The sequence below is a fragment of the Artibeus jamaicensis genome, unplaced genomic scaffold (genome assembly GCF_021234435.1).
Source record: "Artibeus jamaicensis isolate MK-2021 breed Jamaican fruit bat unplaced genomic scaffold, CSHL_Jam_final scaffold_537, whole genome shotgun sequence".
Lineage (NCBI taxonomy): Eukaryota > Metazoa > Chordata > Mammalia > Chiroptera > Phyllostomidae > Artibeus > Artibeus jamaicensis.
Window position 1 is genome coordinate 3,766,711 of NW_026522047.1, and position 15,015 is coordinate 3,781,725.

General features: G+C 57.0%; 1 protein-coding gene across 4 annotated transcripts in view; it reads right to left on the bottom strand.

The window, feature by feature from the left end:
• PDE5A (phosphodiesterase 5A) overlaps positions 1 to 15,015 on the bottom strand; it is a 67,563-nt gene continuing 52,548 nt past the window's right edge. For all 4 annotated transcript variants that reach the window (XM_053658504.1, XM_037129932.2, XM_053658505.1 and 1 more), the window contains exons 13-21: positions 14,468 to 14,593; positions 12,801 to 12,895; positions 10,932 to 11,019; positions 10,531 to 10,631; positions 9,281 to 9,358; positions 8,762 to 8,825; positions 6,630 to 6,704; positions 5,721 to 5,804; positions 1 to 3,490 (exon numbers count right to left, since the gene is read on the bottom strand). In XM_053658504.1, coding sequence (XP_053514479.1) covers positions 3,353 to 3,490; positions 5,721 to 5,804; positions 6,630 to 6,704; positions 8,762 to 8,825; positions 9,281 to 9,358; positions 10,531 to 10,631; positions 10,932 to 11,019; positions 12,801 to 12,895; positions 14,468 to 14,593 — 849 coding nt within the window. In that variant the 3' untranslated portion in view covers positions 1 to 3,352. The remainder of the gene's footprint in view (positions 3,491 to 5,720; positions 5,805 to 6,629; positions 6,705 to 8,761; positions 8,826 to 9,280; positions 9,359 to 10,530; positions 10,632 to 10,931; positions 11,020 to 12,800; positions 12,896 to 14,467; positions 14,594 to 15,015) is intronic.

Genomic DNA, 15,015 nt, shown 5'->3' on the forward strand with positions numbered 1-15,015 from the left:
TCCACTCTTTATTTTCACAAAGCACAGACACACGTGCTTCGTGACCGGCAGGTGAGGGTCTGTGCCCTGACCGCCCGGTTGCGCGGGGCTGCCCACGTGAATGTCCTTTGAAGTGGTTGGTGTCCAACATGCTGCTCAGGGCGGCAGAGGGAGGGCAAGACACCACGGTCACGATGAAGTACAACGGCTTGAGAGCTAAACATAATATACACAGGGACGCCTTTATCCTAGTACAAAAATAGTGCCCGAAATCTATGTTTGTTCAAATATATGGAAAAGGTGTCAGAATACAAATAGATATTGACAGTGGCTAGTGACGGTTTGGGAGGTTGTCTCTCCCGAAACTGTAAGAAACTTGTATTTTCAACTATTTACATGGCTTTCGACAGCATCGTTCAGACCCGGTGCAGCAGTGCCTTCCCGCCGCGGGCATCCCCAGGGTCTGAGCGCTCCACTCCCGAGGGGCCAGAGTGGTCACTAGTGGAGTCTTACCAAGTTCCGGGGACAGGGGCCCTTGGGAAACCGTCACAGGTGAAAGCAGAGTGACTTACCGGCCCCTCTGTTTTCACGGTAAGGCGGCCGGCTCGGTGCAGGGCTGCCGCGGGCCTGGCCTGTGCCGCCAGTGAAACTGCGCCCGGGCGGTGCCCGTCTCTGGGGCTGAGCCGGCCGCCACGAGCCAGGGGCGCCTCCGGAAGTGGGCCTGGTGCGTCTGAGACAGCACAGAGTCACACTGCCCTGCTGGCCGGCAGCTCTCCCAGCCCAGGGCGGCAGGCACACGCCCCACCCCCACTGGAAACAAAGCAAAGCGGCGCTGCGTGACAGCCGGCGCCGGGCCAGGGGACAGTCCGGTGAGACACAGGGATGCTCTCGGTCAGACTGGGGTGCGCCCACCGTCCGCGCTCTGTGATGAACCCAGAGGCACTTGCCACGAGGAGGCAGGAGTCTGCCCCTGCCAGCTTCCCCCCAGAGCCCAGCGTTTCTGCCCGTTTTCTGGCCCCTCCCGTGGCCGCCACAGTGACGGGGGCGGGGGGGGGGGCGCTTGCCAGGGAGCACGTCCTCCGCAGGGCTTGTTCTTTGGGGCTGGTGCTCGCAGGGCTCCGACTCTCACACAGTGACGTGCGCGCGAGAGGCCCAGCAAAGGTGCCGCTCTGCTCTCTCAGTCTGGGAAACTCCGTGTCAGAGGTGACATGTGGGATGAGGTCGCCATGCTGTGTTGTCCTGTCGCATCTGAAGGTGGTGTCCGGGGCCCACCAGGGCTGACAAAGGGGCGGCCTTCTGGGACGCCTTCCATGAAGACCGAGGCCTCACCCACATGTGACTCCTTGGGCTGGTCCCGGTGCTGTCACAGCAGCACCTGGACGAGCAGAAGGCCGGGCGGCTCCACACGGAGCTCAGTGGAGTGGGGGCCGTGGGGGCTCAGACCGGAAGGGGAACCGTGTGACGTGTCTCAGCTGGAACGAGAACGGACTCCTGGGACAAGGCCGGCACAGGCTTGGGCAGAGGGTTCACGGGGAGGCCAAGGCAGCCGTCCGGGGGCGACGCCGGAGCAGGGCTCATTCCTGTGCTGCGTTTTTGCCGTCCCGTTCTGTCCTGTTCTGTCCTGTTCCCCACGCAACGACTGCAGCCTGCTTTGCCCGCCCCCATGTGTGTGTGCGCGTTTCCAGCTTCCAAAGACACCGGACAGAAAATATTTGCGTGAGAACAGAAACTTCGATTTGTGCCCGCATACCAGATATTAATCCATGGACTGGAATGACTTTCCTAGAAATCAGCATCATGCGAACCAGCGGACCAGCCCCAACGAGCAGCTCTCCTCCTGCACGAACTAAAATGCCCGGGCGTGGCCTCGCCCAGCTTCTCGTTTCTGAACCAGTGAAGTGAAACCCACCACTACCTGCGGGCAAACCACTCGCTCTCTCATCTAAGTGTTTCTTTTTGCTCGTGAACAAAGCACGTGTACGCATTCCCGGGGTGGAGTCTACTCTGTCACGTGGAGCCCCGGTGACGTGTGCCGGGGAGGCCCGGACAGCTGCGGAGGCAAGTGACCGCAGACCTCGCCACGGGAGTCTCAGCGTCGGACGCGTGGGCGGCAGTTAGTGGCTGCCGCTCTTCACGTGGCGTTGTTCCGAGGAAGCACAGGTGTGCCGCACTGCGCACACCGTGACCTCACTGACACCTGAGGCACTTTGCATACCCGTGCCACCAAGAGGCAACCTGACAGATCTCATCTGTGTGACAGGAAATAGAAACAGAGTGACATCCCGGAAATCTAAGCGTATGACGATCCCACACAGCCTTCGCAGTCGGTAACTTTCTAGGCTGGCCTCTCTCACCGCAGAGTGAGGGCCACGGTTTGTTTGGCCTTTTTTTCCCCACCTGAATGGTAAGAATAAAGACACAGTATCTTAAGAGACACACACTCACCCAGAATCTTAAAGACTCAAGGAGCATGCTGGACTCTAGGAGGTTTAGAAAAAATGATACAAATGGAAATGTGTTTCAGTGGCGGCCGTGACGGTGCTGCATTTCCCCATCCCCCAGAGCTGTCCGAGCCCGGGACAGAGGGGGAATTTTTGGGTGGGGGGGGAGGTAAACAAATCAAGCAAATGCCCGTCTCCCTGCTCAGGCCCGACACTTCCACGCATCTGGGGCAGGCTCCCTTTCCGGAAGCAGCCGCCTGCCGCCTCCTCTGCTTCCCCGACCCAGACGGCCTGGGTGCAGGAACGCACGTCAACTTTTGCACATGAGGAAACTGTGCAAAACAGGAGCAGAGCCACCGAGGTCTCTGGGTTACACCTGCCCCTCGATAAATCGGCGATGATCAGTGTAATACCTTTGCTTTACAGTACTGCCTTATAGTACTTCCCGTTTGTTTCGAGTTTTAACTTTTTTGTTAACATAATACATTGTTGACAGACATGCCCCCTTCCCCTTAAAATCCTCTCAGCCCACAGGTTTTCTCTGCCTACGAAGGCTTCACATGTCCCAGAATATATTCAATTTTCTCCTACCCTATTTTAAAGAAAAGAGTTGAAACATTTTTGAAAGATTGACAATTCCGAAACCACAAAACTCATGGAAAATTCCCAAGTAAAACCAGGGAACGCGAGGGCCAGAATGCAGCTCCCACTTGCAGAGCGCAGATACCCGCAGCGCCCAGCCCGTGCTGACAGCGGGCCCCAGTGGGTCCTCCGCCCAGCGGCGCCAAACACGGACACGGAGGCCAGGAACCGGCCAAAGACCAGTGGTCCCCGCTGTGCTCTCAAAAGCTGTGCAAACACACCCATGCAGTGCCGGAAGGGGCCCACCCGGCCTCGCAGTGCCCAGTGGGCAGGGCGTGCGCCCGCGGGCGTCAGCTCCGCGGGGCCTGGCCGCCGGCGCCGTTCCCCCGGGTCTTCTCCTGCTGCTCTGCGAGGGCCTGCCACTTCTGCCTGTTCTTCCTGCAGCCGTCCAGCAGGGGGAAGCAGTCCTGGGACACGTGGGTCAGGGCCTGCGGGGAGACAGAGGTTGCTGCGGGCAGAGCTGGGGCGCCAGACCTGCCACGGCCGCTCTGCGGGGAGGCTGCGCACTCTGCCCTCGCCGGGCTTCTCTCCCCACGCGCGACTGGACCTGCCGCCTCGCTTTCCAGCTTCTCCATAAAAGGGTTTCGGGCTGTGCCCTGGAATCGAATTTTTTTTTTAATCCAAGATTCCAATACAGAGGAATTCTTAACGCTCTGTTATGGATTCACTACCATTCAGCAACTACTGCGCCCTACATAGCTTCCTTTACAATAGAGAAACGTTGAGTTAAACGCCCCACAACAGCGCGGCGGTTGGCGCTGCTGCGGCGTGGACACAGTCCGCACAGAAAGGTGGGCACTGTGAGTCATTGAGGACCGCAGCCGGCAATGTCCGTAAAATGAAAACTGAAAATGTCACAGTGCGTGCAGGGGGGCCCCCAAACTGGAATCTGTTATCAAAATTGCGTATTTGTTCTCATGTGTTTAAACTTCCGTCTCCTTCCAAGTCCTCTCCATCTGATGCAATACACCTATCGGGTGGTTTTCCCACTGCTCCAGACAGCTTTTGAATGCATCGATTTGGGTGCCTTTTAGTGCTTCTGCCATTTTTCTGTTTCACCTCTCACACGTGGGCAAAACGTTTGCCTTTGAGGACTTTTGTTTCAGGGAAACAAAAAAAAATCATTTGGGGCGAGTTGGGTGAATAGGGAGGGTGGGGCATGGGGGTCGTGCTCTTTTGGTCAAAAACTGGTGAACCCTCAGCTCAGTGTGGGCAGGTGTGCCCGTCAATCACCCATCATGAAATGGGTCAAAAGTCATCAAAAACAATTCACCACCATCCCACAGACGCAGCCTCTCACAACAGTGCCTGCTGACACACGGATCCAGATGGTTCCTAGCACACTCCCCTGGGTGGGTGGGGGAGCCTGTGCTGCAAGGGCCCTACCCTGCAGAAGATCATCCTGGTTTTTTAGGTTAACAGCAGTGGAATCATAGGTCATTTGATCTGTCTTTCTGCTTCTCTCACTCAGAATATGATTCTGCAATACGTAACAGTAAGCACATGCATCCCCACGTGTGCGAGGGCACTCAGGAGCGGGGGCGATGAGGCGAAGCCCTGTGCACAGGTGCATAGAGGAAAGCCCTCGCATGGGATCTGGGGTTTTGACTGCATTTTCTGGGCACAGGGGGGTCAGGAGACTCGCCAGCACCTGGAACCGAGGCGTTCTTACTCTGGGGACAGAGCCTGCGTGGGCCTGGGGGTGCGGGAGGAAGTGCTCTGAGCCCCGCTGTGCGAGGGAGGGGACAGTGGACCCAACTTGGTGGGACACGCTGTCGCCAGGCTCACCTGCGCGCCTCCCTCTTTCCCCTTCCTGCCCCGCCTTCCCGTCCCTCCCCTCCTGCTCAGTGGCCCCGGCTTTGTTGAGAAATTCCCTGGGTGACAATGATGGTCCACGTGCCTGCCTGACTGGGGCAACGGCCCCGTGTCCCCGGGGGGTGAGCCTAAGGGACCCAGGTCCGAGTCTGGGGACTGTCTGGGCTGCAGGGCTGCAGGCTGCTTTTGGCCTTGACCTCCTGTGAGGGCACCAGGAGAAATGCCCTTTTCCAAACAAAACTTAGTTTCCTGTCTGAACTTCTCATGACAAGGACAGCACCTCTTTCCTGTGCTCGGGGCACAAACATCTGAACTAATGGACTGGGTGTCGCAGGGGAAGGAGCTTCAACTTGGGAACAAGAATCCGAAGCCGGCAGGTGTATGGGAACGGCACTTGCAATATTCTCCTGGCCACCTCCTTTTAATCCTTGTGAAAAGTTTACTAGCGATACTAAAGCTACAGTACTCAATGGGAAAGAGCTGCATAGTTTTCTTTCTTTTCTCCAAAACTTCCACTGGAAAAGCACGTGCTGACACGTGTGTGCCCAGCGTCCCCAGGGGTGGCGCTGGCACCCGGTTCTCACTGTCCCCGCACCCGTGCAGGCCCAGCGCGTACAGCCCAGCGCGCACAGCAGGCATTCAACAGACGGTTATGCTTTGAGGTGAGGCCTGAACATTTTTGAGGAATTGTGAATATAAAATGTGTCCCTGTTCACTGAAACGGCATGTTCATCAGCAGAAGAAACAATAAATATAAGCCTAATGCCAATTGCTTCGCTTTACTCAAGATTTCAATTCCTAACAGCCTGCAGGTAGCAAGTCTGGCGGTTGTCACGGAAATACCTCGTACAGCTGCAGGCAGATGGCATCGATGAAGCCGACCTGCAGACTCGGGATTTTGTTCTTCTTCTCCCTGTTCATGAGGTCCTGAAACACAGACACAGGAGCAGGCACTCACACACCTGCGGCCGGTTCCAGAGCACAGTGCTCGCCGGCTCTAAGGCGGCCGGTCACGGGGCCAGCTGAGGGAAGCCTGCGGCCCCTCACCTGCCCGCTCACCTGTGCCGGCCTCCTGCACGGCCGCCAGCACTGTGAGCCTCGTTTGTCTTGGCCGTGATGTCCCCCAGGAACTGACCGAGAGTTCATCGGTGACCTTGCCTGAACTGCACCCTCTCCCACAGTCAACCACTGACCCGAAGCCCACTGCTGATGCAGAGCCAGCTGCCGACCTGAACTTGGAGACCACGCCGGCTTTGACTTGTCCACCGTTGTGGAATTGAGCACCCTCAGAAGAAGGTGCCGAGGCCACAGGTGCCGCAACTCAGTTCCCACACTCTACGTGGACGGCGGTTTGTGTAAAGGGACCCTCAAAATCTGCGTGCCCATCCCCGCGGCAGCCCTGGGCTTTCATCCCACTGCGGCGAAGGAGCGGTTAGCAGCACGGTGTTGATCACTGTGCTGCTTGGAACAGTGAGCAGTGCCTGTGCTACACCAGGAAGCGGTGAGTCACAGTGACATCTGTCTGCTGTGAGCCGCTGAGTCACAGGTAGAGGGACGGCTGTCGGGACCAAAAGCAGCGTATGACATTTAGGTGAAAACAGCAAGTTACAAAAATGTAGGCGTAATACGACAGAAGTTACAATGAGGAGAAACCCTGTTTCTAAGGAAAGTTCTCAGCGACACCAACAAAGAAGTTTGCGAGCCAGACGTGTTTGAGTGGCTGTTTGGGTGGCCCCACAGCCTCATACTCACGTCGGGCTCGATGTTGAGTTCCTTCCTCTCTTTGTCTCCTTGGTCAAAAAACTCGGCCGCCACCAGCTCGGCTATCTGAAATAAACAACAGCCACGGCTGGCACTTCAAAGCACATCACCCTGCAAAGGGGACTTTGAACGGAGACGATAAAATCATCAGGTCTGTAGCTTTCCAGCACATCAGTAGAATCAAGAGTAAAGCAGTAACGAGGGGTGAAGTGATGTCTCGTTTGCCGTCAGTGTGCGCCTAATTACCGACGAAGGCTGGAGTCCGTAATCTGTCCACACAGAAAAAGGTAGCAGTGCACCCCCTTCGGCCCCTCTGCACCCCAAATCCAGGAGCTAGCAAGCACCTGTTACACCTGGTGCCGTGAACAAGGTCGAACAGGGGCCTAGCCTGCGACTGACTGGCAGGCCTCATGTACCTCAATTAATCTCCGGATCCTCCCCCCAACACTTTCCTTTACGTTCTGCCGTTGCTGAATAAGCTGGGTCACCCCTCCCTCGGTTCTCACTGTCTGGGGTCCACTGATTCTGTCCCTCTGACGTCAGGGAGAGCCTCTGGGCCCGTACTCCACACACCGGTAATGGGATTGGGGGGCTGGATTGGATGGAGACTGGGCTCGTTTTCGTTTGTATTTGCGCCAGGACTACTGCCGGGCAGGGCCGTGTGCCGCCGCCGCCAAGGGCTCCGCAACGCCTGCCTGGCTGACTTGAACCACCGTGAGTGGTCTGTGTCTAGATGCAGCGACTCGGGGCTGCAGAAGCGGAGATTTGAGCCAAGTCCCTCATTCCTTTTTCCGTCATTAGTCGGAGTACAGTAAAGAGAAAGTTAAGTCTTTAGTACCCTAAAGTACAATTGGTATAAGAAAAGCAAGAGAAACACTTGATCGTCTCCATATTAATTGCCATGTAAAAGCTGTAACTTGGGTCTCCACCAGAGCATTCACCACAGATGACCAGGGAAGGCTTTGTTTTACCATCTTCAGCATTACTTTGAACTCTTACATTAAAACGTATTTAATGCATTTCGACCCCTACGGATGCTCACACTGTTCCATCCCAGCCAGTGGGGGTGGGGGGCCCGCCTCCTTGCTCGCTGGGCATCCAGCCCTTCTGGGGCTCCTGCGCGTCCTTGCTCTGGACCCTGCATCAGCGTTTCCTCCCGGAGCCAGCCCCTGCCCCCCCCCCCCCCCACTCAGTCGGGCACCAGGCTGATGGTTCTGCGGAGGCCTCTCTAGGGGCTGGAGCTGGGACGCGGCACACGCTCACGCAGTATTTCAGTTCACACCCAGGACGCCCGGGTTTCTGCCCGGGGCGGACCCCCTCCAGCCTTGTCCTCACTCACACGCAGCCCCCCAGTCCTCAACAGCCCCAGCGTCATTTCTCAGGTGCTCTTCTCCCACATCACGTGTGACGAGGATCGGAAACAGGGATGTAAACGGTTTCTGTTTAGTACTTGGATGGTTTGACTCTTTGCACGGAGGCCTCGGCCCCGTTTGGAATTCAGTTTGGATTCCAGTTTGCAGAGCAGGCCCAGCTCTGCCTTCTGCTGTCTGTCTGTGAGGCGGGCAGATCATGCTAATGTAGTTTAGTGAGAAGCCTGCCTTTGCCCGGTTATTTTAAATGCCACTTAATGTTCTATGCTGCATTCAGCGTATTCTTGCCCTCCACCAGCCCATCACCCACGCCAGCTCTTCTGACCCCTGAGCCCTGCGGTGCTGACCTTGGTGCCGGTGTTCGTGTCTGGGCCTGGACCTCGCCGCCCTGCCTGCTCAGGGCCCGGATGGGGAGACGGGAAGGGTGAGTGGAAACCCAGGTTCTCCCCATCCCGTTACTCAAGGGGTAAAACAGCTCTCAGTGAGCCAGAAGTCATACCTCCCCAAGTAGAACGTAACCGCCACTGGGGGTTTGCTGCGTTAATACAGGTTTCTCTTTCTTACTGTGCATTACAAGCGTTATGAAGTGCTAAGGAATCTCCAAAGGGAAATTTGTGTGGCCAATTACTTGCACTTGCTACTACTTGAAAATTAGACGGCAAGTTCCACAAACGCTTCTGCGGCTGCCTTCCAGGGTCAGAACTTTTCCCCTTGTAACTTCACACTGAGCGCGCTCACTGCGGAGCCACCTACCCGCTGCTGGATGGGCCAAGGCTTCGTGATGGCGGAGAGGTCGCACGCGGTCATCAGCATCGCCCTGTTCGGGGGAGAGAGACCCCACGGCCGTTACTCTGGTGGGAGCACCACCCTCGGGAAGCAGTCACAGTGGAAAAGCTGGACTCAGGCCCTCTAACCCCGGGGTGTCCGTTTGTAAAGACCAGAGAAGCAGGGACAGAACTGGCACAGAAACGTGGCTGACGCCACGACAGCCGGGGGCGGTCGCCTGGTTCGGCGGGGAGCCACTGCCCTCACACCGCCTCCTGTAGCCCGACGGTGAGGGGGAGATGGGAACATCGATCGCTAGTAATTGACCATCGAATGGCAGCACGTCCCACCGACCGCTGGCACAACGGGAGGGGGTGGCCGTGCTCTCCGAGAAGAGCCACCTCTCAGATCACCCCGCTGGGACCGGCGGCTGGTGTGTCCGAAACCCGCGCGGACACAACCCATCGGGGAGCGAAGCGCAGCTGCCCACTCGGCCGCGCTACTCACAGAAACAGCTCCTTTTGGTGAGGGTCGTCAAGACTGAGCTGGTTTTTTCTTATAAGTTCAAAAAATTCTCCTCGCCTCCTTGAAAATAAAGAGAAATAGCTGGTGGTTAGGAAGCGTCTCTAGAAGGCTCTTATCTTACCCTTTGTTCTGCAAAGCGGCACAGACGCACTTTTGGGGGGAAAACCTCTAACAGGTTTTGCTCGCCTTAGAGCCCAACGTAAAAGTCATCCTTTAAGAACCGTTAGCAGCTCACTGTTCCTCCTCCTCCCATTTCTTTGGGAGAAACGTTAAACCTCACCTAGTGCCGATCATAAATAACGACATCTCAGTTCTTAAACACAATTTCAAATAAATGAAACGACGTGAATTAAAGTGTGACGCCGAGACTGACTTGAGAAATTTCAAATGCACAGCACGAGGAGGCCTGTGTGGTGTTACCTTAATTTCAGGTAACTCACGTGCATTGTGACACAGTTAAAGAGCAAGGTCGAGACAACTGCGCTGTGTCTGTCTGATGCTGCGACATGCCTCTGAAGCAAAGGAAGACCCAGAAAACCGGGAGCGGCACTCCTTCCCTGCCCTCGGCGGGCTAGTGTCTCGGGGGCAGAGACTCCAGACGCACCAGGAAAGCGGGGAAATGGAACGAAATGGGCCACAGGTGACTGAGACCCCCGACTGAAATGCAGGCTCCCCCGCAAGGTAGGGGGTCTCTCCGAAAGATGGGGAAGGAGGGATGGCTCTGAGGTCCCAGGCACTTTTCGATCATCTCTACTCGGCAATCATTTAGAATCAACCGAAACTTACTGACTTTTCTGTCACCCTCCTTGACTTTCAAGTGCTGCCCCCTCCAACGTTTAGAGAAGCAGCGGCTTTAGGACACAGGTACCTTTAGATGTGCGACCCTGGGGACTGGAGGGGGCAGGGCCACGGGTTCCAGGGAAACCCCGTGAGCTGCCCGTGCTCCTCCCCCCACCCCCCTACTCGCTGCAGGGACCCCCAGGCCTGCGTGTGCCCTGCAGCTGCGCCCCAGATGGGCACACACGTCATGGGTGGACGTACATGCTGAGTCCCACCCAGCTCAGTAGCCTCGAAGGCCCACGTTTCCCCCTCCGAGGAGCCGTCCCGGGTCTGCTGGCGGCTCTGCCAGGACGCACGCCCTGTGGGCTTGGCGTTCCCGGTGTGGACACAAGCACAGCCGGAACGTGGCCAGCTCCGAGACCCACGCTCGCAGGCCGGTTCCCGGAACTTACTTAATGTACAGCGCCAGGTCTGTGGCCAGAATCGCCTGCTTGATGATCCTCAGCGCGGTTTTGTACTCCTCGATGGACAGGCCGCCCAGGATCTGGTTGCCCTTCGGGAAGGAAGGAAACCAGCGTTCGCACCGCCTGCCCCGCGGAGGAGCTGCCGGCTCCGGCACAACTGAGTGTCCCCCCAGACACACCAGCCCAGGTACTGGGGCGGCTGGGGCATGGCCGGTAACAGCAAAACACACGGTGCTTGCTTTAACCTCAGGGGTCGCTGCTGTCTTCCTCACCCAACAAGGAGTCAGGCTCGGGAACGATGATCCAGGGCCCAGACCCAGGACTTGAAAAGACAACGGAATTCAGAAGGCTGTCCTTCCAGCCTGCACTCAGGTGCGGGCGGTGCTCACCGGGCTGTTGAGGACCATCAGGCACTGGTCGAAGTGGTGGTGCTCCATGGTCGAGTGGCAGTACAGCTGGGCCAGCGGGTGCTCGCTCCTGCGGAGGTCGGGCCCAAGAAAGAAGAGCTTAGAGAGGAAGACGCGCTCCTGTCATTCCTGTGCCTTCGTCCGTCCCGCTGGGTCTCTCTGTACAGCGCCGAGTGCCAGCGGGAGCAAGTGCCAGCAGGGGCGAGGCTGCAGCAGCCCTCCCGGCGGTGGGTCGGCGCTTCCTGCGGGTGTGGCTGTGGCCCCTGCACCCTCCCGGAGAGGGACTGCCCGTCCCACCGAGGACAGCAGAAGACCCATCCCCAGAAATGGCTTCCTCCGCTCGAGCCGCAGGGAAGTCGGAAGAAACAAAACCTCTGACGCCGCTCTCCTGCGTCACGGAAGTTGCCTCGACCCAGGGTGTTCATGCAAGCGAGATGCCACACCCGTGACTTCTCCTAGGGCTTTGTTTTACGAGGGGACAGTGTTCCTGCAGGTGATGTTTTTCTGGGTAGTTATTTTTAAATAAACAAAGGAACAGAGAGGCGAGTGCCCTCCCCTCTCCAGCAGGGCTGCATGGCCCCCAGTCTGCACGGCCAGTAACAAGGTGTTTGGCTCTGAGGCCTTCCAGCGAGCTCCACGGTCCGTCTGGACCCGTCTCCACTCCCTGTCACGGCGAGAGACTCAGGACCACAGTCACATGATGGAGGGGACCGCGTCCGTTCACCAGAACGTGAGATTTTAAAGGCGGAACGGCTTGTCCCTGACACTCCTGCCATCTCTTCCCATTGAAAGTCAGCAGGGGACATGGTGCCCCACAGCAGTTCCTTTTACTCGGAGTTTTCTGCTTATTTAGATAAAGGCAGAGTGACCAGAGCCGTCTGAAATTCCCTCAAGATGTCAGACATCCGGAATTTCCGCAAGAGATCTACCCACCCGTGGAATCCCCTTGCACGCTAAAAAATATGCTCAGCACTAAGGTTTTTCCTGTTAAAATGTGGGTTTTTCAACTAAGTTGCTGCAAGAAAATACAAATGTCACAAGGACTGAAAAATCGGATGAAAACAATGCCATCTTCACATCTCACTTGTCACTGAAACTGTCACTGAAACTGTCACGTAAGCGAGGTCCCTATGGGAGCCTGCAGCACCTGCCCGGAGAGTCAGCGTCTTTCTCCCGGAGCCGGCGCACGGCAAGGCCCTGCTGACGGGCCTTCCCAGCCGCTGCTGCCGCTGCCGTTGTGGTTGACTCCGCACTTAAGTACTTGCCGGTCGCACTGCCTGCCCTGGTGATTGAAGCCCAAGCCAGGCCAGCAAGGTAGACATGCCGCCCCCGCCTCTGTTCCACTGATCAGGAAAATGAGGTACAGGGGGAGGCGCGCCCCGTTCGAGGCCAGGCCCGAGTGCGAGGGGGAGGGTTTGAATCCAAGTCCCCAGCTCGGTGTGACGCGTGGCCCCTGCACTAGGACCAAACAGAGCCTCCGCCTCCCGAGTACTTACTAAGTACCAGCATTGAGCTAAAGTCCTACCTTTCCATCAGGACTGGGTTTTACCTTTTCTGACCCAGTCTGTGCTCTTTTCTGTGAAGTGCTTAAGTTCAGCCTCATGTAAAACTCTTGGTAATTGTCTCATGAAATAAGATTCTCAATATAAGTATGTTTAACTTCAGGCCAGAAATGTTACCAATACCGTACCAGACCTAACATTTTTTCCCGTTGCCTTAAACACACCCAGAGTGTGTTGTGGGGCCTTGGCACACTGAAAGCTGGTACCAGGCAACTCAGGTGCGGCCTCTGCTTTGGAAAAGACCCCCTGCAGGGCAGAAGCCTGGCCGTGTCCGGCCGGGCTGCCTCACCTCTGGATGTAGGAGTTGTTCACGCCGCGGTGGTCCAGGTCGTGGCTCAGCGCGGCGATCAGCAGGGCGAGCACCTCCAGGTCAGACAGCTTGCTCTGCGCGGCCGACACAGGCCAGGAAAGACAGAGAGGGGGCCGGTCAAGGACCGGACCGCCTCTGTCCTGTCCCGGGGGTTTTTCTCTGGGCCGTACACGCATGCTGCTTCGCCACGGGGCAGCGTGGGAAGCCCTGTTCTGCGGGGCAGCTGCACTTCCTCTTCAGAACGGGGTTATTGCAAATGTCACTGATCAGCGGGAAAGCCTGAGCCACCTCTGCCCATCACCTGCCCACCACAGGGAGCGCCTCTCATTCTTAGTGATCCAGGTGCACGTTGGAGCAGTCGGGGTGAACCCGGCGTGGCCACCCCACTCTCTGACCTCGTGTTCCCTGCCGCCCCTGCACTCTGCTCCCCATGGCTGAGCCCAAAGGCCCACAGACAGTGTGGCTGTTCAGCAAATGGCACACATGAGGGAGCCAGGAATGAGCTTTAAAACTGCTCGGTGTGTTCCAAAGCCAATCGCAGATTTTTGGGGCAGAAGGGGAGCTGCCGTTTGTGTTTTCTGTGCTAGTGTCTTCTCACTAAGAAAACACATGTGGGAATGAATTCTCAGCTCCGTTCTGCCGGAGTCTCAGGGCTCTGAACGGTGTGTTCCCAACACACACAGGAGCCAGCGTGTGGTTTTTCTGCACAGACGCCAGGATGCCATCCGATGGTTGGATCCATGAGACCTGTCCAGGCCCCGCATGAGGGCCACCTGCTTCTGATAAATGCCGGCTCCGGCCCTTGCCGCTGAATGTGCCCCCAGTGGAAGCAGAGGCAGAGAATGAGAGTATTAGAATTCGGTAATTAAAAAAATCATGGAAGCGCCGAATTTAAAAAAGAAGTATGTGATCAGGGTTGCTGGTTCGATTCCCAGTCAGGGCACATGCCTGGGTTGCGGGCCAGGTCCCCACTAGGGGGCATGAGAGAGGCAACCACGCATTGATGTTTATTTCTCCCTTCCTCTCTCACTAAAAAGAAACAAAAAATTTTAAAAAGTGACGTGCTAGATGCCTAGAATCATTTACTCAGAATGACCTGTGGGTCCCTACTGAAGTTCGAATCTGCGGCCAGGGATGCGCACGGTTTCCCCGGGAGGGAGCGGCCGTCCGGACGTGGTCCGGCAGCCGACTTCCTCGTGAGCAGGGTCTGGCCGCCGCACCTGTAAAACCAACGGCTGCCGGAGAGAAGGGGTGGCGCAGAGCCCTGACATGCCCACGGGGCGGGCTTGGGGCCTGCGTGGGTTTGAGGAATTCTATGGAGCAGGTTGAACTTGAGCCTGAGAAATGCAACACTTTTTCTTATGCTGTGGGGTTTTCCCTGAGGGAAAGATGTATCTGTCCAAGCACCATTTACACTGAACGTGAAGGTATTTACAGAGTATTTTACACGCTCACACTTTAGACCTGACAGAAAGGGAGCCACCAAGTGCCCTGCCACTGCCGTCTTTCGTTGCAGTGTAATTGACCTGTGACTGGCAGTGACTGTTGTTCTCGGCCATCACCAGAGCACATTAAAAACCCGAGGGGATGCATCGTACCGGCGGAGCCACAGAACGTCTCGGACACGTGCACGGTTCCCCGAGTACCTGGATTTTGCCTGCTTTCAGGGCGGCAAACATGCACTGCGCCGTGTTGAAGGCGTGTCTCCAGTTGTGGTAGGCCACGTTCTTCCGGTAGTTCTTCTTGACACTTAAGATCCACCTGCAGAGGACCTTCGGGAAGAAAGCACAGGAGGTCACAAGGGCCACTCATGGTCACCGCACAAATCAGATCACGGTGTTGTAGGCGCTGTAGGGAGCACACACGTCGGGCCCTCCCACCCCTGGGGCAGGCGCCAGGGTCCCACCGACTTTATCCGTTCACAGAGGAGGACGCCGACAGGCAGGGAAGGGACGTACTCGGGGGCCTGTGGCCCCTGCAGGGTCCGGCCGCATTCCCACTCGAACAGCCTGACCCCGGAGCGCGGCCTGCCCCTCACCACACTGGCTAAGGTCCAGGCGAAATGCAAGACCGCCCCGAGAGGGGTGTGGGGGCCTGGGGGCACCCGTGAGCCTTCTGAAAGTTATTATGTCCGCGTGTCACCACTAGGAGAGTCTGCACAGGGAGTCACGCACTGGGTCCCTTTCAGAGAAAG